The sequence below is a fragment of the Macaca nemestrina genome, chromosome 18 (genome assembly GCF_043159975.1).
Source record: "Macaca nemestrina isolate mMacNem1 chromosome 18, mMacNem.hap1, whole genome shotgun sequence".
Classification (NCBI taxonomy): domain Eukaryota; kingdom Metazoa; phylum Chordata; class Mammalia; order Primates; family Cercopithecidae; genus Macaca; species Macaca nemestrina.
The window spans coordinates 83993047-84020188 of NC_092142.1; the positions used below are offsets into that span (position 1 = coordinate 83993047).

Here is a 27142-nt window from a genome sequence, read left to right on the forward strand (position 1 = left end):
ACCAGCCTGGCCAACATGGTGAAAACCCGTCTCTACTAAAAACACAAAAATTAGCTGGGCATGGTGGCGTGCACCTGTAATCCCAGCTACTCAGGAGGCTGAAGCAGGAGAATCACTTGAACCCGGGAGGCGGAGGTTGCAGTGAACTAAGATCATGCCACTGCACTTCAGCCTGGTGACAGAGCAAGAATCCGTCTGAAAAAAATAAAAATTTAAAATTAGCTGAGTGTGGTGATGTGTGCTTGTAGTCCCAGCTACTCAGGAGGTCGAGTTGGGAGGATCATTTGAGCCCAGGAGGTAGAGGTTGCAGTGAGCTGTGATCGTGCCACTGTACTCCAGCCTGGGTAACAGTGAGACTCTGTCTCAAAAATAAGATTAAACACTGCCATTTAAACTGTTACACGTTTTCTTATCATTTAGAATTTTTATTCTATCCTTATTGAAAGAATGTCTTTAGAATTACTTAGACATAGATTGTTATGTGTCACCTTGGTCCATAATAAAAAAAAATAAGCAAAATAAAGTGGTTAAAATACTTCGAAAGCTTCTTCACATTCAAAGACCCATATTTCTGAAGTTATCTCAGCGCCGTTGAAATCTGTGTTTCTTTTTTTCTTTCTTTCTTTCTTTCTTTTTTTTTTTTTTTTGTTGTTGTCGAGATGGAGTCTCGCTCTGTTGCCCAGGCTGGAGTGCAGTGGCCACAGTCTCGGCTCGCTGCAACCTCCACCTCCCAAGTTCAAGCAGTTCTCTGCCTCAGCCTCCTGAGTAACTGGGATTGCAGGTGCGCACCACCACGCCTGGCTGATTTTTGTATTTTTAGTAGAGATGAGACCTTACCATGTTGGCCAAGCTGGTCTCAAACTCTTGACCTCAAATGATTCACCCTCCTTGGCCTTCCAGAGTGCTGGGATTACAGGCGTGAGCCACTACGCCCAGCCAAAATCCGTGTTTCTGTACAGTATCATCCTGTCACCAGCAGTGTGCCCTTCCCAGAATGTACCATCCGTTTACCTTTTGGGGAGGCCAAAAGGGGATGGCAATGTTCTACATCCTGGCGCGGGTGGTGGCTGCATGTACATATTCACTTTGTGAGGGTTCATTGAACGGCGTCATTATGATTTATGTATTTTTTGTATTTTATTTCATTTTATTTTTGAGGCAGGGTCTCTCTCTGTTACAGAGACTTGAGTGCAGTGGTGCAATCTCGGTTTACTGCAACCTCTGATTCCTGGGCTCAAGCAATCCTCCCACCTCAGCCTCCCGAGTAGCTGGGACTACAGGTGTGTGGCACCACGCCCAGCTAATTTAGTTAATTTTTTTGTAGAGACAGAGTCTCGCTATGTGCCCAGGCTGGTCTCAAACTCCTGGACTGAAGTGAGCCTCCCGCCTTGGCCTCTCAAAGTGCTGGGATTACAGGTATGAGCCACTGCCCCCCAGCCTTTTTATTTATTTATTTATTTTATTTTATTTTATTTTATTTTGATTGCTTAAAAATAGAAAAGGAATGTCCACTCTTGTCTCTAGACAGTACCATGATGGGCTAGTTGAAACAGTGATAAGACACATCTGATTTCAGATATCTTAAAGTGCAAAAGGAAATAAGATGCATTTAGGGTAATGAAATACAGTATTTTTAAATACATCTAATTACACATTGCTTAGGCCATGTTTTTCTGCCTCGTCTTCAAAGACAGAAAGTGAAAGCAAAGTCCCTCACTAAAGCTCAGTGTGCTATTCTACAGGACGGGACACTCTCCCTGATCTCTGAGACTGTAACAAACACACACAAACAACAGCAGGGCTTAGTCTGGCACCAGTTCCTGACCTCAGCCCTCACCACTTCCCCTTCGTAGTGCTTGCAGAGCGTCGTGTTAGTAACCTCTTTCTAGATGCCTACCTGACATGGATATCTTACTTAATCTGTTGCACAGAATCTACCACCTTCTCCTTTTGAAATGAGGTTTACATTTACCCTTCTTCTCACCTCTCCCCCAGCCTGTTATCTTGGTTTTCTCAGAGATGAGAAATCGTGATTCAGAGAGTTTCTCTGTGAAGCCTTGAGTTGTAATTCATCAGTGTGACAGCCAATTGCTCGGAGCCAGCCTCCCAACAAGCGTGGGCTCTCGGGCCCACTCAAACCTCTAAGCTGGTGCTTGGGTGGTGCTGCGGGGCAATCTGTGCTTTTTCTTTCCCTCCCGTCTCTCCCCTAGTCCCCTTTCTGGCCTTGCCAATGCTGCAGTTCAGCCCTTCTCTGCACTCTAAATGGTTCTGTGCTTTGTTTGTGCCTCTGGTTCAGCCCAGACTCCTCTGGAAGCCACAGCCAGCAGTTTCTCCTTTCCACATGACAAGCATGTGCCAGCAGGCACCTTGAACTCAGGATAGTTGGGAGTCAGTTGTGATGGATGGCATGAGGGTCTGCAGTGGGGATCCAGCATCCCGGACATGGATCCTAAACTGTTGTAGGACCCATGCCTTCCTAAGCCACCCACCCTTTGCTCCTCCTAATCAGCGTGGTGTTAGAAAATCACGCTTTCCGAGGACCCTTCTCCACACTGCCACGAGAAGTCTTTCAAACGCCCTGGAAGTTAGGTTCAGGGCAAGCCAGTCAGTAAGTTCCCTGTCGTGCCACACTGCAGCGGTAGCTCTTTCCGTTCCACAGAACATCAGCCATAGAGAGCCAGGGCAGCTTCACAGCCCACCCCATGGGAAATGCCTGACTTTCCCCGTGTGGGTCCCTCTCCAGGAAAGCCTCCGTTCCCGGCTCCACTTAAAACCTGCCAGCCTTCCAAGACACAGTTCCCCAAGTCTTCCCTGATAATCTCCTTGCCATTGGGTGTGCTCTTGCATTCCTCTGAGCCCCGCTCACCGAGAGCCCTTTGTTCACTGGTTACGGTGCTGGCCCCCTCTGCTCGGCTGCCCAATTATTTAGATGCTTGTCTTTTTTTTTTTTTTTTTTTTTTTTGAGGTGGGGTCTCAGTCTGTCACCCAGGTTGGAGTGCAGTGGCGTGATCATAGCTCACTGTAGCCTTGAACTTCTGGGGTCAAGGGATCCTCATGCCTCAGCCTCTCGGACAGCTGAGACTATAGGTGCATGCCACCATGCTCAGCTAATTATTTTAAAAATATTTTAGGAGTCAAGGTCTGTCTTTGTTGCCCACACTGGTCATGAACTCCTGGCTTCAAGCGATCCTCCTGCCTCAGCCTCCCAGAGTGCTGGGATTACAGGAAAGAGCCGCTGCGCCCAGCCGAGATACTTGTCTTATTCTTCCCATTAGGTGTACAGTGTCTGAATATTGAGTCTGTCAATTGCTCGTTTGCACAGCGCCCTCTACACGGCACCTCCACAGAAAGCGTGTTTGTTTGCCAGTCAGCGGAACTGTTGACTGGGTTTTTCTCTGCCTCCTGGGTTATATTGTAAACCCACTGCGGTCAGGAATTGTGCCGTGTACACTTTCATGCAGCCGAGAAGAATGGCATAGGGTCCGGGCTGATGCATTTTATTGATCAAAAGACCAGTAAATGATCCTATAGTTTTTTCTCCTTTCAGTTATAAAATAAATCGGCAGCAGGGCATTTTCCTGACAGTCTTCCTTAAACTGCTCCTCCCGGTCGGGCGCGGTGGCTCAAGCCTGCAATCCCAGCACTCTGGGAGGCCGAGACGGGCGGATCACGAGGTCAGGAGATCGAGACCATCCTGGCTAACATGGTGAAACCCCGTCTCTACTAAAAAAATACAAAAAAACTAGCCGGGCGTGGTGGTGGGCGCCTTTGGTCCCAGCTACTCGGGAGGCTGAGGCAGGAGAATGGCGTGAACCCGGGAGGCGGAGCTTGCAGGGAGCCGAGATCCGGCCACTGCACTCCAGCCTGGGCGACAGAACGAGACTCTGTCTCAAAAAAAAAAAAAAACAACCCAAAAAAACTGCTCCTCCTCCATCACCAGGTGTACAGGGCGGCAGGAGGAAGTGTGTGGTGTGATTGGGACGCCAGTGGCTGGACTCAGCAGCTGACCTTGCAGACTGAGGCAGGTGTGGAGGAAGGAGCAGTTCAGATGCAGCCCCTTTGGGTGGAGCTCACCTTTGCTGGCACTGTGAGTTTTTAACTAAAACACATTGACTGAGCATCTCTTATGGGCCTAGCCCTGTTCCAGTCCTGGGAATACTGCAGTGAAGAAAACACACATGACTCCTGACTCCCAGGGAACTTGCGTTGGAGGAGTATTGTCCTGAGATCTTCAGTCCTGGGCCACAAGGAGGGACAGTCAGCCAGAGCGTAGCCCGTATGCCAGTGCCTGGTTTAGAGGATCTCCATTGGAGAGGCTGCCTCTGTTTTTTTTCTCTCTCTCTTTTTACCTTTCCTATGGTGCTGAGGGCTGCCTCTTTCAAGCCAGTACCCTGTGAGTAGGTCATTCTGTGTGGGACCTGGTGTGTCTGCACACGGCTTGGTGTGGGCTGGAGCTGCCCCCACTGCCCTCCTCATGGGTGACCCCAACATTTTCGTCTTCACTGGGCAGTGCTCCCCACAGGAGTAGCCCCTGCAGATGGCTAAGATGCTGCTGCTTTATTCTGAGGGAATAAAGCCAGGCTCTTATGTTCACAGCAGAATGACAGTTCTCCCTCCCTCCCTGGTGACTACAGCACATGGATGCTATTTTGGGTATCAAATCAGAACCTTGGCACTTCAGGCCCTCTTCAGAGAATTCAAGCATGAATGGTCTGTGGTCCGACACTTGTCAAAAGCCCTACTGAGGCGTCTGGCATTGGAGGAGAGGCACCGTCATGGGCACGTTCACTGTCATGCCTCATGTGTCAGGGAGCTCTTCTCTTCACCTAGTAGCGAGATCCAGCCAGACAAATACCTGCACCAAATCGATTTCATGTATGCCTTCAGATTTTTTGAGAGTCATTTAAAGAAATGCCTGTTTTGGCCAGGCACGTTGGCTCATGCCTATAATTCCAGCACTTTGGGAGACCGAAGCAGGTGGATTCCTGAAGTCAGGAGTTCGAGACCAGCCTGATCAACACGGAGAAACCCCATCTCTACTAAAAATACGAAATTAGCCTGGTGGGGTGGCGTATGTCCGTAATCCCAGCTACTCGGGAGGCTGAGGCAGGAGAATCACATGAATCTGGGTGGCAAAGATTGTGGTGAGTCAAGATTGCTCCAGTGCACTCCAGCCTGGGCAACGAGAGCGGAACTCCATCAAGAAAGAGAGGGCGAGCAAGAGCAAGCGAAAGAGAGAAAGAAAGAAAGGAAGAAAGGAGGGAGGGAGGGAATGTTGGTTTCATCATCTCTGTATCTTTTACAGACCTTATTAGAGACCTTGTCATCACAGTGATTAGTGTCATTGCATGTGAGGACCCTCCTGACAAGTGCATTTCCAAATTCAGTATCTGCAGAAAGCTACTCTGCGGATGAATTTGTCAGATCAAGAGAATGTTATGGCCCAGGATGCTTTTCTTTTTGGCTTCGGCTGCCAGGAAACTCAACCAAATCCACTGCCCAACTGCAGTAATGAATTTGGTTGATTCCACTGTCTCGCAGTTGCTCTAGATCCATATTGACTGAGTATAAATCTGTGTCTGGACAGCGACCCAAATACACTGACGTCTAAAAGGACATTGACATTTCCTGTGACTTGACGGGACTGCTGGACCAAGTATTAGACCAACTATTGCTTAGTAGCCCCACACAGCCAAAAATCTCTTTGTGGCTCAGTTAGGGTATCATCAAAAGACACGTAACATGACCTTATGGTAGAAGTGAACTGCTTCAAGCTAGTAATGTGCTGTCTTGCAGGTATCCAGTATTGCTGTATTTCCCTCGAAAAACCGATCTATCCTGTGGTACCCCTATAAAGTTTGCTTAGGTGTTCTGGGGGTGCCCTGTTGCCAGTTTGGGAACCACAACCCTAGGTTAAAAGCATTCTCAGCCCCTTGAACTCTGCCTCATGCAATGAGGATTTGGGGTTCCCCCTGAGCCAGGCTGTCTTCTCTAGTCATAGGAGATAGGAGGTAGTATCCAGCTAAGGTGGCTCCAGAAAAGAGTGGGGTGCCTGAAGCCAAATGTGATGCTTAAGATGCTATCAGATGCCAGGTCTGCCTGGAGGTGATCCCCGCATACACCCTTCTCCTCCAGCCCCACGTTTCTCATCTCTAAATTGGGAGTAAAAGCAAATACTGCCCCAGCGGTGTGAAGTTGTTCAGAATGAAATGTTTTGTATAGTTTTGCTCTTTGAAAGGTATGAACTACTCTGATAATAGGGTCATCGATTCCTCCGCTGAACTGTTTCATGTTAGCACGGCCAGGGGAGATCTTCAGCTTCACCCGTCCAGCCGGGAGGACCATAAGCTGTTTCCCTGAAATGTTTCTTCTAAGGCCCTTCATATAGTGCCTCACTTACTGTGATAATCCAGCTGATTAGGAAAAAGAGCCGTTCTCATTCACATTTTTCAAAGAGGAAACTAGGGTACAGATTCAGATGATTTCCCAGTTTGATTTTGTGTGTGTTTGTTTTGTTTTTTGAGACTGGGTCTCATTCTGTTGCCTAGGCTGGAGTGCAGTGGTACTATCTCGGCTCACTGCAACCTCCACTTCCCAGGCTCAAGCAAGCCTCATGCCTCAGACTCCCAAGTAGCTGGAATTATAGGCACCTGCCACCATGCTTAGCTAATTTTTGTATTTTTAGTAGAGACAGGGTTTCACTGTATTAGCCAGGCTGGTCTCGAACTCCTGAGCTCAGGTGATCCTCCTGCCTCAGCCTCCCAAAGCGTTGGGATTACAGGCGTGAGCCACTGCGCCTGGCTTTCTTAGGTTGATTTGTGATGGAGCTGAGATGCAAGGACGAAGAGGCGAGTTTTTCCTTGTTTGGGCCACCAGGCAGTTGGCAAACCAGGTACCTCAGTCAGGGGTGGAGAGGAGAGAAGTTCAGGCCTCCCTCAGAGACACAGCTGGGGTCTTGGGGCCCCAGTGCCCCATCTGCACAGTGCACCTGTCCTTCCTGCACAGCACCCTGCATGGACAGCAGGAGCAAAACCCAGGGACCCCAGCTGCAAGGCTGGGGCTAGGTGATTTTTCCACCTTACAGTTGAAATGAAGGTTCAGGCCAGGCATGGTGGCTCACGCCTGTAATCCCAGCACTTTCGGAGGCCAAGTTGGAAGGATTACTTGGGCCCAGGAGTTCGAGACAAACCTGGGCAACATAGTGAGACCTCACCTTTACGAAATAATGGTAATAATAATAATAAGCTAGCCAGGCATGGTAGCATATGCCTATAGTCCCAGCTACTCAGGAGGCTGAGACGGGAGGATCACTTGAGCCCAGGAGGTCAAGGCTGCAGTGAGCCGAGATCGCGCCACTCTACTCCAGCCTGGGCAACAGAGTGTGAACCTATCAAAAAAGAAAAAGAAAAGAAAAAGGCTGGGTGCAGTGGCTCACACCTGTAATTCTAGCACTTTGGGAGGCAGAGGTGGGTAGATTACCTGAGGTCAGGAGTTTGAGACCAACCTGGCCAACATGGTGAAACCCCATCTCTACTAAAAATACAAAATTAGCCCAGCATGGTGGCAGAAGCCTGCACTCCCAGCTACTTGGGAGGCTGAGGCAGGAGAATTGCTTGAACCCATAGTGAGCTGAGATCACGCCACTGCACTCCAGCCTGGGCGACAGAGCGAGTTTGTGTCTCAAAAAAAAAAAAAGAAGAAGAAGAAGAAAAGTTTCAGGTAAAAGCCCACCAAGTATATATTGCTGCAGACAGACTTTTGGCAAGGTAATCCGGCGTTTCCTATCACAAGGCTTAATAGTGTGCACACCCTTTGGCCAGCAGTTCCACATGTAGAAATGCCTCCTCCAGCATCGGAGATGTCGCTGTAAGAGGTGAGGATGACGTGGGGATCTGGAGCACTGGTTCTCCAGCTGACCTGTGTTCGGGTTCCTTGCCCGGTCTCTTCCTGGCCTCTCCCCGCCTTACCTTATTGCAGCTTTAACAGGGGAGACAATCCAGGTGTATGTACATGTGATGCTATGTGTGTTGTGTGTTGTCTGAGGTTTGGCACACTCTGGCTGAGGGGAGCAGCACATTTGGGAGTTCTTGGGAACACTAAAAGAGAGGAGTGTCTTGAGGTTGATGGGAAGGGGCAGGCTTACAGAAAGTTCCAGATTCTCCCTGCAGGGAGCCCTTGTCTGATTGCCCAAAGCCAGCCTGCTGGAGAAGCCACAGCTCTGGTTGTTCCGGGATGCTGGGGAAATCAGTGTGAGCACAGCTCCGTGGGGAAGTGGCGCAGCAGCCTCACCGGGGCAATCTCGTGAGTTCCTTCTACAGCTGGAGGCTGCGGGGTAGGAAGAAGCAGTGGGGGAAGTGGGGCGGAAGGGGTTGCAGCAGGAGGTTAGGAAACCCCCTCCAGAATACAGACCACTGTGGCTTCTTTTCCCATGAGCAGTGGCTCCCCGGCCTCATCAGCCTTCCTGGTTCTTGAACTTTCTAAAGCGGTTACCTTAGGGCCTGCATGCTTCATGTTCCCTCTGCATGGGTCACCTTCAAGCCTTTTCAATGCTGGTTCTCCCTCTTTCCATCTCAGCTCAGAGATCTGCCTCCCCAACCTCACCATCCAAAGAAGCCACTTCTCAGCCCTCTCAGGGCCGTCACCTTCAGATCATCTCTGTAGCACTTAGTGCTACAGAAGCTCTTGTTCGATTTTTTATTCTATTAACTGTTTCTTCCCCTCTCCCTGCCCCATGGTACGTACGTAAACACACACACACACACACACACACACACACACACGTTCCATAAGGTCTCCCTCATGGCTTTCTTTCTAGCTCTTTGCACAGTAACCGATGCATAGTAGATGCTCAGTACATGTGTGCAGAATGAATGGATGTTTGCAAAATCTCACAAGGGCTTTGGAAGGTACAGGTTGACTTAGAATTTTAGCCTACTTTGATTGGTGGAAGCCTCCATCATGGGGCCTATGACGCTCATTGCAAAGTGTAGCCGCAGGGGGGTTGCAGTGCTTCAGGCCAGCATGTTCCTATCTCCAGTGACACAGATTCCCCTGTAGCCAAAAACACTGTTTCTCAGAGTCTGGGCAGTGGCCTCAGTACCTCCTTGAAGGTAGAACAAAGCAGATGGGCTGGGGTGCAATCCACAGATGGGTTTTTTGACTACCAAAGTGTTTTGAAATCAATTTAAATTAGTTGTCAGTGTTGAGAAATCAGATTTCACGTAACAGGATTTCAGCATTCCTTGGAAACCTGTAGAAGATCTGATACTCCTGGGTCCGCGTTCCCAGATGGCAGCGCTGGGCTGGCTCTGAGCAGGGACAGTGTGGCTCCTTGGTGGACCACCTCCTGTGTTTTCGCCAGCTGGCCCAGGCAGTCCCCCGAGATTGTGACCCTGCAGTGTGGGAGTGGCCATCACCTTGTACTGCCTAGAGGCCCATAATGACTTTTCCTTGCTGGAGGAAGAGGGTGGGATTGCTTCCCCTGCCATGACCACACAGAGTCACTGCTGTGACATCTTAGCTCTGTGAGCGAGCCCCAAACAGCTGAGATCCCTGAGCTGAGGAGTCTGGGCACAGGGGTGGTGCCCGCCGCAGCCCTCCTGCCACCCATCTGCTTCCTGTCACTCAGTGCCTCTCCTGTGATGTTGTCGACTCTGTGCTGAGCCCACTGAGGAAGGCAGCACCCAGCACTCAGGGCTGCTGGGAGAGGATGACTCATGAGAGCGTCTGACTGGCCCAAGAGTGCCTGAGACTGGATCAGAAATAGCCACGATCATCCAGTTTGATTGATTGATTTAGTTGAGATGGAGTCTCGCTGTGTCTGCACTGTGGAGTGCAGTGGCACGCTTCATTGCAGCCTCTACCTCCTGGTTTCAAGCAATTCTGCCTCAGCCTCCCGAGTAGCTGGGATTACAGGCGCCCGCCACCACACCCGGCTGATTTTTGCATTTTTAGTAGAGACAAGGTTTCGCCATGTTGGCCAGGCTGGTCTCGAACTCCTGACCTCAGGAGAGCCACCCGCCTCGGCCTCCCAGAATGTTGGGATTGCAGGCGTGAGCCACTGCCCCCGGCCCCAGCTTGATCTTGAACCTCCTGTGTGTGGGTAGAGAGACACGGCCCTGCTACTGCTTGAATGGCTTCCAGAGACAGTGACTTGTTTCCTTTTTCCCACTGAACTGTGAGTGTTTGCCATGCAATGTTAGGATAATGAACAAAATGAAAGAGGAAATCACCCCTATGCCAGCACCACCATACATTTCTACATTCTTCCTCATTGCTTTTGCATATGTATACATGATTGTAATTAGAGTAAAATTAAATTTCTCTCACTTCAGTGTTCTCAGCACTCAGAACAGGAGTTGGCAAGCAGCAGCGTTCAGTAACCTGGGCTGACTACAGAACATTCTGTTTACTAGAAAGTGGACGTTTTTTGAATTGTATCATACACTCATCACTACTGCATCAACTTTTTTTTTTTTTTTTTTTTTTTTGAGACGGAGTCTCGCTCTGTCACCCAGGCTGGAGTGCAGTGGCCGGATCTCAGCTCACTGCAAGCTCCGCCTCCCGGGTTCACGCCATTCTCCTGCCTCAGCCTCCCGAGTAGCTGGGACTACAGGCGCCTGCCACCTCGCCCGGCTAAGTTTTTTTTGTATTTTTAGTAGAGACGGGGTTTCACTGTGTTAGCCAGGATGGTCTCGATCTCCTGACCTCGTGATCCGCCCGTCTCGGCCTCCCAAAGTGCTGGGATTACAGGCTTGAGCCACCGCGCCCGGCTACTGCATCAACTTTTTAACATGCATTTGACATTTTACTGTATTTATTTATTTACTTATTTTAATTTTTTTGAGATGGAGAATCGCTTTTTTGCCCAGGCTGGAGTGCAGTGGCGTGATCTCAGCTCACTGCAACCTCCGCCTCCCAGGTTCAACCGATTCTCCTGCCTCAGCCTCCCGAGTATCTAGGATTACAGGCATGCACCACCATGCCTGCCTAATTTTTGTATTTTTAGTAGAGATGAGGTTTCACCATGTTGCTCAGGCTGGTCTCGAACTCTTGACCTCAGGTGATCCACCCGCCTCAGCCTCCCGGGATTACAGGCGTGAGCCACCATGCCTGGCCCATTTTACTGTATTTAGGTATTTTTTCTACCCTCTTCCCAGTTAATCAAGATTATAAACACTGTTGCAGTGAGCATTTTTCTCTACATAACTGTTTTTGAGTGTTTTGAATTATTTTCTTAGGATAAATTCCAAGCATTTGAATTCCTGAATCAGAACAGAGAAAAATAAGAATGGTAGAAATTGCCTTTTGAAGTATTATTTATCCCTATTCCAGCAATGCTTGAGAATGTTAATTTTACCATAACTTTACCAGTATTTAGATAGTTTTTAAATTTTTACTAATTTAGTAGTATAAGATGATACCTTATGGCTTTAATTTGCATATTTATATTGTGGTTATTAGTATAGGTTGAAGACTTGTCTAAGCCTTTAATAATTGTATTTCCTTTTTTCTTTTTTTGAGACGGAGTTGTGCCCTGTCACCCAGGCTGGAGTGCAATGGCACCATCTCGGGTCACTGCAGCCTCCTGGGTTCAAGCAATTGTCTGAGTAGCTGGGACTACAGGCGTGCCCCACCATGCCTGGCTAGTTTTTGTATTTTTAGTGGAGATGGGGTTTCACCATGTTGCTCAGGCTGGTCTTGAACTCCTGACCTCAGGTGATCCACCTGCCTCAGCCTCCCAAAGTGCTGGGATAACAGGTGTGAGCCACTGCGCCTGGCCTATAATTGTATTTCCTCTTGTGTGCCTTGCCTATTTGAGTTGTTTGTGTAGCTGTTAGAATATAGACTTTTGGCCGGGCGCGGTGGCTCAAGCCTGTAATCCCAGCACTTTGGGAGGCCGAGATGGGCGGATCACGAGGTCAGGAGATCGAGACCATCCTGGCTAACCCGGTGAAACCCTGTCTCTACTAAAAAAATACAAAAAACTAGCTGGGCGAGATGGCGGGCGCCTGTAGTCCCAGCTACTCGGGAGGCTGAGGCAGGAGAATGGCATAAACCTGGGAGGCGGAGCTTGCAGTGAGCTGAGATCCGGCCCCTGCACTCCAGCCTGGGCGACAGAGCGAGACTCCGTCTCAAAAAAAAAAAAAAAAAAAAAGAATATAGACTTTTTAGAGTTGTGTGAATTTGTAATACAGATATACCACTAGCTCAATTTTCCTAGTATATTTACTGTAAACATTTTCCTAGTGTGTGGTTTTTCATTTTTAATGCCAGGCATGTTACCATGGGTGTGGTTTTCTGTTCTTTGGCGAGTGAGCATGTGCTTGTGGAAGGGCCTTGGGTTTCTGATCCAATCTTGATGCCTCAGCCAGGGGGACCCACCGGAGAGTAGGGGCCTTGACCGGGGACGCAGCTGGTGAGGGGAGACTCCAACCGGCCACTCCTTGCTCTCCAGCTCCCTGAGCCGAAGCCACTGCCTTCTGAGCTCATCAGAGCCCTTGTTGCTGTCCTGGCGTGGAAAGTTCTTCTGAGCTGAGGTTTATGCTTCTCTCTTCCGGACTGAGGCTTGCCTTGTGGGGCTCCCCTGAACATGCCCATCACCATGCTGGTGACCGGGAGCCAGCCTTTTTCTTTCCTGACTCAGGGTATTTAAAAATACCCCAGGCTGGAGAATTTGGAGGAATCCATCATCGACGGGTGAGCATTAAGCTCTTAAGAGGCAAAAAAGGCCATTCTGCTATTGAATTGTCCTCTGAAGATGCAGTCAGTTCAGCAGTTTCACAGCCCCCTCACTGGCAGGCATTGTCCTAGATATTTGGGGCCTAACGGACAGGGCTGAGGTTAGAGGTATGCTGTGCTCTGAGGGGCTGACTGTCAAGACGGTGTCTCCTTCCCGCTTAGCTGTCTGCCTCTGTACTGGTGAGGAAGGTTCCCCGGGACCTCTTGAACCAGCAGCCAGGAGACCAGGATTAGAAGCGAAGATTTGAATCCCAGCTCTGCCACCCTGTGACCTGCATAGCCAACACCCCTGACCCTGTGAGCGTGTTCACATTCGGGTCTGTTCTTTCCTTCAGCAAGCACACAACACACACGTATGTAGTCAGGAGTCCTCGCTGGGCACAGCATGGCTACAGGGTGCCAGACATGGTCCCTCTGGAGGGGCGTATGCTTTACGGGTAAACGGAAATATTGGTGTCTGTCAGTAAAGCAAGCAGAATGATAAATTAGGCTAAATAAGTTGCTGGAGCCCACAGAGGAGTCATTCATTCATTTTGAATAGGAGCAGAGTAGAGCTTTTCAGAAGACGTGGCCAAGGCAGAGCCTTGAGCGGTGAATAGAACTCCAGGGTAGGAATGGCGGAGGAAAAAGGAGGGGAATGGAGAAGGGAGAGGGTTGCCCAGCCTGAGGAGCCCAGGGGTGTGTTGTTGTCCAGGGCGGCTGCTATGCCGGGAGAGGGGACAAGTCCAGATGGCAAATGTTGTGCTTAGCAACCATCGTAGGGTTTGAGAAGGATGCTGAGAGGGGATAGACCTCTGACAGCCTGGGAACGTTCTGGATGAGAACAGAGCCAAGGAAGGAGGCCGGAGCCAAGAGGTGAGGTGTCTGTTGCTCAGCAGGGAGGTGCCTCCGTAGCCACCAGTTCCAGTGACAGCGAGCAGGCAGGTGGATTGTCCCTGGTGATCCTCCATTTCCAGCCCAGGATGGACCTTTTCCATCCTGGTGATGGGCTCAGTCTTGGGGCTGGAGCGGGAAGGAGGCCAGCAGAGGCAGTGCCCTGACAGTTTGTTTGCAGAACTTGGAGAAATCCTGATGTCAGTGTTTATTTGTTCATTCATTTAACAAGTATTTATCAAGGGCCTACCGTGTACCAGGTTTTGAACAGTAAAGTGGACGGTAGGAAGATGATGGTGAAGAGGCACCCCAAATTCCAGAAGAGCAGAGATTCTTCTCTTTACGGGGAGTGTGTGATCTAGGTCTGGATTCTGGTGAGGAATGGCGCTAATGTCTGTGTCTGTGTTTCCATTCTAGATGCTGTAGGGCCAGGTGAGCTGCTGCAAAGGACTCATTCTTGGTGGCCAGCAGTTACCAGCAACTTGTGAGCTTGGTGGGCTCCTACTAACACACCTGGGACGCCAGGCTGCCGGGCTCCCCTCCAGGCAGCCTCCCCAGCAGCCCCCCAGAGCCATGGAGGCCCGGGAGGTCCCCGTGGGCTCGCTAATCGACTTTGGGTCTGAGGCACCCACCTCCTCTCCCCTGGAGGCACCACCCCCTGCACTGCAGGACGGGGATGGCTCCCTGGGGGATGGCGCGTCAGAGAGTGAGACCACTGAGTCTGCGGACAGTGAGAATGACATGGGCGAGTCACCCTCACACCCGTCCTGGGACCAGGACCGCCACTCCTCCTCCAATGAGTCCTTCTCCTCCAGCCAGAGCACCGAGTCTACCCAGGATGAAGAGACCCTGGCTCTCAGGGACTTCATGCGTGGCTACGTGGAGAAGATCTTCTCTGGAGGGTAAGGGGCCTGTGTGGACAAGACAGCCTGGCATGGCCACAGGGCCCAAGGGGAGCCGCCTTCTGCTCTTGGCTCTGCCTCTCCCCAGGGTGCCACCTGGGGCCAGAGCTTCCATTTCCTCATCAGCCAGGGATGGCCACTGCAGGGGCCTCCCTCCACTCCAGCCTGCATGCAGAGCCACATGGGGACCTTTTAAAGAGTACCCGAGTCTGGACTTCACTCCAGACCAATTACATCAGTTCTCTAGGGTGAGGCCCGGCATCAAAGCATGTGCGGCTCCCAGGTGATTTGGAAGGGCAACCGTGCGGAGAATCGCTGGAGGGACACGCTCCAGAGTACTTGGCTCACAGGTCCCCATCATCCCCGTGAGCTCCATTATTTTCTTTTTGTTTGTTTTCTTTCTTTCTTTCTTTCTTTTTTTTTTTTTTGAGACCAAGTCTGGGTCTGTTACCCAGGCTGGAGTGCAGTAGTGCAGTCTCAGCTTAATGCAAGCTCTGCCTCCCAGGTTCAAGTAATTCTCCTGTCTCAGCCTCCCGAGTAGCTGGGATTACAGGCACCTGCCACCACACCTGGCTAATTTTTGTGTTTTTAATAGAGACAGGGTTTCACCATGTTGGCCAGGCTGCTCTCGAACTCCTGGTCTCATGTGATCCACCCTTCCCAGCCTCCCAAAGCGCTGGGGTTATAAGCATGAGCCACCGTACCCGGCCGAGCTCTGTTATTTTCCAGTGCATGTTGTTCCTGAATTTTATCCATGCAATTCTTAAGCAAGGCTTTGGAGGGGGCTATCTCTTTCCTCTCACTCCGCCGACACCTGTCTCACCTCATCGTTGCTAAACACAAGGGGCATTTGTTCTGTTTCTGGGACCATCTGAGCATTTGTAGGCTCACCACTCCCTAGCGTTCCTTGTCACAGCTATAGTTGGCTAAGAGGTTGCAATTATTCACTGAAATTAAATATAGGGGCAAGATAAGATAATAAAGCTGTGGTTACCCATACTGGTGTGCTCATAAGAAGCAGATTCTTTTTTTTAGAGACAGGGCCTTACTCTGTTGCCCAGGCTGGAGTGCAGTGACGCAATCACGGCTCACTGCAGCCTCCACTTCCTGGGCTCAAGCAATCTTCCCACCATAGCCTCCCGAGTAGCTGGGACTGTAGGTACATGCCGCCATGCCCCGCTAATTTTTTTTTTTTCGTTTTGGAGACAAGGTCTCGCTCTGTCACCCAGGCTTGAGTGCAGTGGTGCAGTCATAGCTCACCACAGCCTCAAACTCCTGGCCTCAAGCAGTCCTCCTGCCACGACCCTCCAAAGTGCTGACCCTGGCCAGCAGCTGATTCTGAAGCAGCTGTTTGCATGGGGCCCTTCCCTGGGTGGCTGTTCTTTTGTGGTTCTTAACGGTAAAATAACGAGTGTTGACAATTGGAGCAGCAGGAAGGGAGAGTTTGGGGCCGTGACGTCCACTGAGAAGCGGGAATCTGTGCATCGGCCTGATGTTTCCCTACCCCAGTTCACTGCCTGTTAATATCTCAGCCAGGGAAAGGAGGATGCACACACACCCCAGAGCCATGGGGTTCACGTGTGGATTGTGGCTCTTCCACCATTCACGGCAGCACACTAGATACAGATGGTCTTGCTGCTCTGTCATGTGTGGGCTGGCAGCATTGGCATCTCCTGGGAGCTTGTGAGAAATGCAGAGTCTTGAGCCCTGGCTGGCCCCTCTGAGTGAGAACATGCCCTTTAACAAGATCAGTAGACAGCTCATGCACATCAGCGTCTGAGAGGCACTGCCTTAAGGGAAAGTTTTCCAGTTTCATTAACGCAGTTAGGATTTGTGGCCAGGCTCAGTGGGTTACACCTGTATTCCCAACATTTTGGGAAGCTGAGGCAGGAGGATCGCTTAAGCCCAGGAGTTTGAGACCAGCCTAGGAAACATAGTGAAACTCTACAAAAAAACACACAAAAATTAGCCAGGCATGGTGGCATGTGCCCATAGTCCCAGCTACTCAGGAGGCTGAGGTGGGAGGATCACTTGAACCAGGTAGGCTTAGGTTGCAGTGAGCCATGATCGTACCACTGCACTCCAGCCTGGGTGACAAATGGAGACCCTGTCTCAAAAAAAAAAGAAAAAGAAATGTTGCCTTTTACTCTGCAGAGCCCATTGTTTCCACCGTGATTTGAGCCCCACGTGTGTAAACTCTTAAGGGCTGACTTCTGCCTTTTTGATGGGTGCTTCTCAATTGGTGGAGACCAGCCTCAGTTTTCTGTGTGGTTAGAAAAGGGAACCGTTGCATGATAATCCCAATACCTGACCATCTAAAAGTGCATTTATGGGCTGGGCGCGGTGGCTCACACCTGTAATCCCAGCACTTTGGGAGACAAGGCAGGCACATCACCTAAGGCCAGCAGTTTGAGACCAGCCTAGCTAACATGACGAAACCCAATCTCTACTAAAAACACAAAAATTAGCTGGGCTTGGTGGCAGGTGCCTGTAATCCCAGCTACTTAGGAGGCTGAGGCAGGAAAATCAGTTGAACCCAGGAGGCAGAGGTTGCAGTGAGCTGAGATTGCACCACTGTACTCCAGCCTAGGCAAGACAGAGCGAGACTCCGTCTCAAAAAAAAAAAAAAAAAAAAATTAACTAAAAATGCATTTATGTTTGATTTGAGTGCATTTTAGGAGAGCAGATGTAGCTTCCTACTTGTTTGGTTTGACCAACACCGAGATGGGTGCGCTTTCTCTGAGCACACCCCAGTTAATGAAAAGGGGAAAACACCCAGAAGTTTGCTCATTTGCCAGGAAAGCCAGCCTCTATTTGCAGTAGCCTGTCAGCGATACAGAATGTGGACACCTGAGTCAGATGCGTCTTTGCAAGCATTCCAGAAATTACTACAAAAGCCTGCAGATAACACATATTTTATCTGATGTTGGTATTTAGAGTAAATGAGGACCAAGATGTTTTCTACAAAACATAAATGAAGATTGCATAAGCCAAGTGATCTTCAGCCTTCTGCTTCATTTTCGAGTCTTTAAATTTGGGAAAGAGTATTGGCGCCTTACAAAGAGTGATGAGAAGTGGCCTGAAAGTATGTGAGCATGTTATCCATCCTAGTGGTGGTGACACCAGGGTGGAGGCCCCTGGTCTCCATACCTCTCACACACAGCTGGGGATGGCCTGGCCCGTGAGTAGCCTCACTCTGGAAGTGCAGAGGGATGAGCGAGCGCCCTGCTGATATGTGGGAGATGGTTTTCTTCCTGGCATCAAACCTTGGCGTCAATATACTAAGACAGAACAAATTCAGGAAGTCTTAAATTCAGGGGCTGGTTCCATGCTGACTCCAGCATCAAAAACTAATGGGAAGTCAGAGAGCTGGAGAACCAAGACCTCTCAGGGTTCGTGCCCTTATCCGGACTCAGACCTCCCCAGGCAGGGGTCGGGAGGGGCAGGGGAAGGACATGGGCTTTGGAACCAGGAAGCCTGGATGGAACTCTGGTTCGCCACTCTCAAACCGGCGTGTGATTCTCCGAGCCAGGCTCCTCACCTTTGAAATAACAGTAACACCCTTTCCTCACGGGACCGCCCGGAGGCTGAGACGAGGTGATGGGAGTTGGGGTCTGTGCTTGGCTGGGGAGCAATACTTCGTTAGTTCCTTCTCCTTGCTCTTCCCCTATTGCTCCAGCGGATTGAAAAGGGGTTTTTTTCCCCCTCTCCTTTTTTTTTTTTTTTTTTTTTTTTTTTTTTTTTTTTTAGGGAGGACTTAGATCAGGAGGAGAAAGCCAAGTTTGGAGAGTACTGCAGCAGTGAAAATGGAAAAGGCCGGGAGTGGTTTGCTCGATACGTGAGTGCCCAGGTAAGGGCAAGGTGATGGGAAGGATGGGCGTTTACTCTTGAGGAGGAATCTGGTGAAGCATAACAAATTTGACTTTATCCTATAATGACACTCTGGAGAAAAGAGTCAACGGAAATGACCCAACAGAAAAAGAAAAGTAAAACTTACCCCAGAATATTCTGAAAAGGAGTGTTGAGAATAGTGAGAAACAGTCTGGGCACAGTGGCTCACGCCTGTAATCCCAGCACTTTGGGAGGCCGAGGCGGGAGGATCACTTGAGCCCAGGAGTTCAAGACCAGCCTGAGCAACATAGTGAGGTTCCCCCGTTCCCCCATCTCTAAAAGTTAAAAAAGAATAGTGAGAAACAGGAAGTAGCTCATTTGGACGTCGCACTTCAAGGGAAAGAGTAAGAAACTGGGCTTTCAACTTCATGAAGTTCCGGAAAATCTCATTTTTTAAAGGCAAGCATGTGAGTTATGTGCGTGCATATTTTTATTAACCCATAATACTCGATTTTTTGTAAAAAATAAAAAATATTCAAGATCATGACGGTCATGTGAAGAAAAATATATTAACAAAGTTTAGAAAATAATTTAATTTTGTAAATATCCAGTAGGTTCTTTTTTTTTCCTGAGTGGCCTAAGTTTTTAGTTTTTAAGTATTTTAGTGCAAATAATTTATTTTTCATGGAAAAGTTAGAAAATGCAGATGAGCAAAGAGAAGTTTATTACCCACACATCCACAGTTTGGAAACAGCCAGCGTTGTCATTGTGGGGTACTTTTCTGTGTGTGGGTGTGTATGAAGTTCCGACTTTTAAAAATCTGGGAAGGACACCGAGGGGAACCCCTGTGTGTGCCCTGCCCAGTGATGGTTGGGTGCAGGTGGCTGTACTCTGCCCGGGTCCTGGCAGGAGGGGCGGGTTCTATAGTGCAGAGGCAGCAGCCATCCTGGGCCCTCATCCCAGCTGCATTTGGAAACACTGAGAGTGGAAAGCCTGCAGCTTCACTGAGTGCTGCGTGTGTCGCCCTGAACCTCAATGACGTGTCTGGCCTCTTTCTGGACAGCGCTGCAACTCCAAGTGTGTCTCAGAGGCAACCTTCTACCGCCTGGTGCAGTCTTTTGCAGTGGTGCTGTTCGAGTAAGTAATGCCATTGCACAAAGCCTTTGTCCTGGTAAGCTCTTCCCTCCTTCCCTCCTTCCTTTCCTCCCCACCCAGCCGTGTCATAACCAGCTGTGAGTCATATCCACACTAGTCATCAGGTTGCAATTGCTCTGCTACACCCAGCATCAACTAAAAGGCACAGTCGTAACCACCATCTCACAGGAGCAGGGCTGGCCATCCTTAGCTGTCAGTGATGAGAGGACTGCAGCTGGATGTGAGGAGCATCCTCTGTGCAGGTCCTCAGGGCCAGGTGGTGATGAGGTACTGTGGCCCTGCCCTCCTTGGGAGTTCTGGCACTTTCCCGAGTTCCTGTTGTAAAGTACTTCAAACTCAACTGCCAACCCCATGAGCAAATAAACACTTAATGATATGTTGGGAGGACTGTAGCCTTCCCTGTGAACACTGATTAGGCACCACTGGGGCCTTTTATCACAGAAGCCCTTGGTAGGCAGTGAGGGGTGGTGGAAAGGGCATGGCCGCCAGCTGGAGATTTGGGGCCAATCCAATCTCTGTCCCTGCTCACTTGTGAGATTAGGGAGCCAGACTCCATGAGGCACAGACCCCCTTCTCAGGAGCATGACTCTCTGGGGTCACCAGGCCAGCTTCATACCTCCAAGGTGTGAAATGGAGGGGATGGTTCTTGGCATTGGGGAGGCTGGGCAGTGGCCTGACTGACCTGGAGCCTCGATTCTGGGGCTGGGAGCCCTGATCTGGGCATATCTGCACCCCACTATCTCCATCTCCTGCAGAAGGCCTCCAAGCAGCCCCTGCTTTGGGCCGTGTGTCCTCTTCTGGTCCTTGGCTCATCCCATCGCCACCTTCCCACATCACTGCCTTTGTTTTGTCCTTCCAGGCCTGAAAAATCTCCCTCCTTTACTTCCTTGTCTCCCAACCAAAGATAGCTGCTTGAGTCGTTTTTTGTGGTTTTTTGGGTTTTTTTGAGACAAGGTGTTGCTCTGTCACCCAGGCAGGAGTGCAGTGGCTCAATCACAGTTCACTGCAGCCTCAATCTCCTGGGTTCAAGGGATCCTCCCATCTCGGCCTCCCAAATAACTAGGACTACAGGTGCATGCTGCCACACCTGGCTCATTTTAAATTTTTTTTTTTTTTTTTTTTTGAAACAGAGTCTCACTCTGTCACCCAGGCTGGAGTGCAGTGGGATCTCGGCTCACCGCAACCTCCGCCTCCCGGGTTCAAGCAATTCTCCTGCCTCAGCCTCCTGAGTAGCTGGGACTATAGGCATGCACCATCATGCCTGTCTAATTTTTGTATTTTTAGTAGAGACAGAGTTTCACCATGTCGGCTAGGCTGGTCTTGAACTCCAGACCTCAAGTGATTCACCTGCTTCAGCCTCCCAAAGTACTGGGATTACAGGAGTGAGCCACCACGCCTGGCCATATTCCATATAGATATATACACATACACACACACACACACACACACACACACACACACACACATTTAGTAGAGATGAAGTCTTCCTATGTTTCCCAGGCTGGTCTCAAACTCCTGGGCTCAAGCAATCCTCCTTCCTCAGCTTCCCAAACTGCTAGGATTACAGGCGTGAAGCACCACACCCAGCCTGCTCTCTCGAGTCCCAGTTCTCCTGCTTCTTCATGTCTCTCCCCTTTCTCTCTTTCTCTTTGAACTTGGGCATATACTGGAAGAAGAAAACCAACAAAAGGAGGATCCCTATTTTTCCTACGCTTTCTCAGGATACCCGAAGTCCAAGATCCGTTTCTCCTCTGAGGTCTGGCCTTCAGAGCTGGCCAGGGGAGGGCTGAGAAACCTTCACCGGAAGAGGCTGAGTGAGCCCTCACCTTCAGCCAAGAGGGTAGTGGTTTAAAACAGGCCCTCTAGGTTGCCTTTTGTGAAACATTCTCTCATGCAATTAAGATACTTCAATTTCCAACATATGCAGTCCCAGGCATTTTCACGAACCCCCATTTTGCACAATTCTGAGTCTCCATTTTCTTTTTTTTTATTTGCACTAGGCTAAAAGTAATTCTCCATTTTTCTTTGAGTTTTTTGTCTTACACAAGTAAGTTGGGGAGGGAGGCGTTAAAGTCCCAACCTGCCAAAACACAAAGATTCTTGCCATCACTTGGTCCCTGAGCATATATATGTTTGTATAGTTGCAAAAACAAAGTGAAACAAAAACTCTTTTCATATTTAGACAATATGGGATTTTTTAGTTTTATAATCTTTAGTTTGTTAAACATCTTTAGTTTTTACTTTTAGTCTTTTATAGTTTTATTACTAGTTTAGTTAGTTTTTTATATAAAAAGATAAAAATGGCCCTTAATCCCACTGTCTAGATAATTTCTTTTGACTCGTAAAGTAATAATTGCCCAAAGTTAAAACCTAAACAGAAAAGAAAAGTCTAAAAGGGATCAGGATAGAAAGACAAAGAAACCTGCAATACAAGGGAATGGCCCCGCCCAAGACCAAGACCTGCTGGATCAGAGGCTCCACCTCCTGATGCCCCACCACCGATGCTGTGGGCGGGAGCCTGAGAGCCACAGATGCGGGGAAGGTCCTCCAACTTACTGCTAATTCCTGAGAAGGCAAGGGCTGGAGAGCTAGGTGGCCTGGGCCACGGGTGTGCACTGCGACTTGAGGCCCGGCTTCTTGTGCACTGAGACTTGAGGCCTGGCTCTGCTCCTGGGCGTCGAGTTGAGCTTCCCGGGCCCTGGCTTTACCTTTTCAGTGAAGGAAGCCAGGCAGGCAGACCACAAACTCCTTCCCATTCAGTCAGTCCCAGGCCATGTGTCTGTGTGTAGCTCTCCTAATGGAACTCAGGGAGATTATTTTGTGCATCTCCAGGGGGGAAGATATTAATTGGGACACATGTGTCAGGTGTCTCAGCGATGGCTGACCGACTTGCAAGGAGAAGCAAGTGGAGCGATCTTTAGCCGTGAACCTTGCCTCTTGTTTCAGGTGTCATCAGATGGATGACTTTGGGCCTGCCAAGAACCTCATGACCATGTGCTTCACCTACTACCACATCGGTAAGACACGGGTGGGCTGATGTGGGGTTCACCCACGGGATCCTGAGGCTCGCCAGCCAATAATGTGTCAGCGGAAGCTTTCTTCATGGTTAAAAACAAAAGCTGCGGGGCCTCCAGAGAACAGAGGACGCTGGTGTTAGGGAGGAGTGAGACTTCAGAGAAAACATGGTCCGAATCATGGGGTGGGAGGTTGACTGACCAGGGTGCAAAGGAAACTCCCGAGCTGATAGGAGAAACATGCTAGGCAGGACGTTTTATGGTGGAGGCAGGAACTGCTGGATGTGAAGATAATCAGTTTTATGTTTTACCAAAACAAGACACGGTTGGTTATTGGAGGGTGGTGGGGAGCAGCCGTCTAGGATGTGAAGTGGCAGAGAGTGCCCAGGGATGGGCTGGAGATGGCTTATGAGGAGTGTGGACTGTTCTTGATGCTGAGGCTATGATATCTCTTCTGCCTCATTCCGTTGGAACTTTCTGGTACGTTGGAGCTCAAGGGCTTCCCGCGTGAGTCTCCTTGGGCTGCAGCAACAGGACTCATTCAGGCCACCATAAGTGGAAGGTTGCTGGAAGCCTCCACGTGGACTGGAGCTGGGTCAGGGAGGTGCTAGGCCCCGGCCCCCCATGCTGTCCCCTCTCAGTACCTGCATGCTCACTCTTGGGGTGTGTGTATCTGCTCCCCCTCCCACAGCTGTCCTCTCCGCACCCCTCAGTTCATTTGGTCCAACTGCCATGGCTGGTGTCCCAGCCACACCAGCGGGCAAGCCCTTCCCGCCAGGCCACTCATCAGCTGCTTTGGGTGGAGTGGGAACCCCCAGTACAGCCTTTGGCTCTTCCTTTTTGAAGAACAGATAGACACATAATGAATAGACGCTGCTTCCTGAGACAGGGCTACCCACAGCAGCTTCAGCTAGTGAGGACACCCTGCCAGGGCCTACAGAGAACCTTTGACTTATAGTGGGCACTGGGGCCCATAGGGTACGTCATCCTGCGGGGGTGCCAGGGCCTCGTGTCCGTCCATTGGCTAAGGGAGTTTGGGTGCCAGGGCTCCCCACCCCCCTGCTGTCTCCGCACTCCCATTTCAGGGGCCTGGTGCCCAGCTGGCTTCTGCCTCCCTGGCGCTGGCATGGTCGGGCCTCTGCCCTCGCCTCCCTGCAGACCCTGCCACCTGGGCCGGGCTCCAGCCTGCATCTCCTTTGCTCCCTCCCTGCTCCTAGTGGCTTCTCTGTGCACAGCAGGTGCTGAGAGTGCTCACGGGGAGCAGGGCCCCCACTTCCTCATCCTGGGCCGGCTGAGCCTGCACCACCCCTGTCCTGGGCTGAGGAGGGAGGCTCCTGTATCCCCACTGCACAGGACCCCTGCGGGGCTCCCCCTGGGCCTCTGCAGTTAGCAGGTGCAGACCCCGGCCTCACTGGCCTCGTCTTGTTCCCTCTCTCGTCCAAGGAAAACCGCAGCTGCTGCCCCCAGAGGCCCGGGAGAAGCCCGCGGGCAGCATCGACTCCTACCTGAAATCCGCAAACAGCTGGCTGGCCGAGAAGAAGGACATCGCCGAGCGGCTGCTGAAGAACACCTCGGCCAGGACGGAGAATGTCAAGGGCTTCTTCGGGGGGCTGGAGACCAAGCTGAAGGGGCCCCTGGCCAGGAGGAACGAGTACGTGTGGCCTTGGGGTCCCTCCCACCTGCATGGGACGGGGGAGAAGCTGGTGTGGAGCTCTGGTGGGGGCAGCAGGGAGGGTTCGAGTGAGGCCCAGAGACTGTCAGGAGCACTGCGCTGCCCAGCCGCCTCTGCCCCCACAGCTTGCTATATGGTCTGCAAAGCCGAGCCCCCCAGTGACGTGCAGGGATGTCCCTGGGGGCCACACTCCCTGGGACTGATGAGGAGCCCAGGGGATTGTCCGATGGCAGAGGGAACTGCAGCCCCTCCACTCTGTCTCCTCTGTCCCCCCCATCCCCTGGCTGGACCAAGAGTGAGTGCTTGTGGAACACGGTCTTGAGTCACAGGAGAAAAACACTGTTCCCAGGAGAGCAGGGCTGTGACAGACACTTGAGGAACACTTTGGGGACAGGCACATCAGAAATAGACTCATAGAAGCTATGACTTCCACAAGGAGGAGGGATGCGGCAGCCAGAGGGAGCCCCGGGGTCCCCTCTTCCCACCCATGGCTGGGCCGCAGCCAGGTGCCTTGGCCTCCTCCTCTGCCCCATTCAGCTTTGGATTCAGAGAAAATGACATAAAGAAACCTCAATGCCACATTTCCTGAATTCTGAAACACTGGCAGTTGACAAATAGAGCCTTGATTTCATAAAAGGCTTTTCAGAGCAAGCCATATTAAATGTAGCCAGTCCCACCTGAGAAGTATAGAACAGCGTCTTTGAGTTGAGAAAGTGTGGTGTGAGTCGCATCTGTCGTCATGGTGCCTTCTTTCCCTCAGGGAAGACGAGAGCAAACCCCAGGAGAAGCGGCCCAGGGCTGGTGAGTCTGCCCAGGCAACAGCAGGAGATGCCTGGCCCACACCCCCTCAGCCAGCACACAAGCAGGTGCATGGCCTCTGGGGCTTTCCTGCCTCCACGGAGCACAGGAACCTTGCCCTGGCTGATGCCCCAGTTGCTTCCCAGCTCCCGTGGTCTGTATTTTCTCACTGAGTTTCTGTGGAAGAGCCACTTTTCTAAGGAGGAACTAAATTCCTTAATCCCAGGAAGGCTAAGGGTTACCACGAGGGGCTGCGGCTGTGCTGTGGAACCATCCCTCAGAGAAAGTCCTTATTGCCGGGTGGGAATAGCACCATTACTGGCTATGGCTAGCAGAAAAGCCATGGTGGAGTTTGCACCACATGTTTCTGTGGCATTCGGGGAGAAACTGGCTGCTGGGAGGCGGTCGCCCGGGGTTTGCCAACAGCGGGCACGCAGCCGGAGCTGCTTTCAGCCTTTCTTCTCCCACAGTGACTGTGTACAGCCCCGAGGACGAAAAGAAGGGGGAGAAGATCTACTTGTACACGCACCTGAAGCAGCAGCCCATCTGGTAAGGCCGAGCCCGTGGCTTCCTGTCACCCTCTTACGGGGCCAGCAGTCACTCCCCAGGATTGCTTCTAGTTGCCTTTGTCCCCATCAGAATGGCAGAATTCTTACACCCCCCAGGGTGGCAAAATAAAAAGATGAACCCTCACAGGCATTGGCGAGGATGTGGAGAAATTGGAGGTCTCCTGAATGGCTAGGAGGAATGTAAATGGCGCAGCCGCTGTGGAAACAGTCTGGCAGTTCCTTTAAAGGTGAAACACAGAGTTACCCTGTGAGCCAGCAGCTCCACTCGAGGAGTCATCCAAGAGAAAAACGTGTCCTCACAAAACCTTGTACAAATGTCTGTAGCAACGTCATTTATTATGGCCCCAAAGTGGAAACCACCTTCATGGTCATCCAGTGATAAATGGGTAAACAAAATCCATCCATTGCATGAAATAGTAGCCAGCCATGAAAAGGAATGGCATGCCGCTCCACACCGCAGCAGGGATAGGCCTGGGAAATGTGTGAAACTCAGTGGAAGAAGCCAGGCACAGAAGCCCACGTATTGTATCATCCCTGTGAAATGTCCAGAATAGCAGATTCCTAGAGACACAGCAGATGACTGATAGCCCGGGCAGAGGGCGCGGAATGGGGAGCAGGGCGTGACTGCTGATGGGGATGGGGTTTCTTTATGGGGTGAGGGAATGTTCTGGAAATGGTGGCTGCACAACTCTGTGAATACACTAAAAGTTACTGAATTGTAGAGGGCGAATTTCATGGCATGTGAATTATATCCCAATTAAGCTCTTACATGTATATAAATGAATGAAGGTGATGGTTGAAGTGAGACCAGTGTTGCAGGGGAAATCTTGGCCACCCTGGCGTATGGCCCAGCTCTGCAGATGATGGTCAGGCTGCGCTAATCTCTCTGAAGCCTCTCAACATATTTTAGAGTGCTTTGCTAACACCTGGAATCAGTGTCCAACAGGCCCTCCCTCCCCTGAAGATCACAGTTGGCTGTGGTGCATTCTGCCTGTTAACCAAGCAAGGGCTACTTAAGGAGCTTGGCCAGGGAGTGCCGCAGGGACCCAGAGGGCAGAGGGCAGGGCTGGAGCTGTAGGAAGGCCCTTGAGGCTGGACCCGGTTCCCGTGGAAGCAGAGGACGGGGAGAAGCTGGCGCGCTTTGTCCCGCCTTCTGGTGATTCAGCTCAGCTCCTCTGTCCTTGACTTGGCTGCTGTCTTTTCATTGTTGCTTGGCAAACTTTTCTGTGAAGGGCCAGATAATAAATATGTTAGGCTTTGCGGGCCAGATGGTCTCTGCTGCAGCCACACCACTATGCTGTTGTAGCGTGAACACCACCAGAGACGTTGTATAAATGTATGAGCGTGGCTTGTTCCAATAAAACTTTATTTACAGAAACAAGCCGCCGGCCTGCTTCAGCCTACACACCATAGTTTGCCAACCCCTGATGTTCTTTAAGAAGAATTTTTCTGCTGGGCGCTGTGGCTCATGCCTGTGATCCCAGCACTTTGGGAGGCCAAGGCGGGCGGATTACCTGTGGTCAGGAGTTCGAGACCAGCCTGGTCAACATGGCGAAACCCCCATCTCTACTAAAAATACAAAATTAG

At 50.7% G+C, this 27142-nt stretch overlaps 1 protein-coding gene across 4 annotated transcripts in view; it reads left to right on the forward strand.

Moving 5' to 3' along the window:
• The window catches only part of LOC105496785 (KIAA0513 ortholog), a 62473-nt gene that overhangs the window by 27663 nt on the left and 7668 nt on the right, over window positions 1-27142 (forward strand). For all 4 annotated transcript variants that reach the window (XM_071085037.1, XM_071085039.1, XM_071085038.1 and 1 more), the window contains exons 2-8: window positions 14032-14516; window positions 18267-18366; window positions 19411-19484; window positions 22449-22519; window positions 23960-24167; window positions 24949-24989; window positions 25457-25535. In XM_071085037.1, coding sequence (XP_070941138.1) covers window positions 14188-14516; window positions 18267-18366; window positions 19411-19484; window positions 22449-22519; window positions 23960-24167; window positions 24949-24989; window positions 25457-25535 — 902 coding nt within the window. In that variant the 5' untranslated portion in view covers window positions 14032-14187. The remainder of the gene's footprint in view (window positions 1-14031; window positions 14517-18266; window positions 18367-19410; window positions 19485-22448; window positions 22520-23959; window positions 24168-24948; window positions 24990-25456; window positions 25536-27142) is intronic.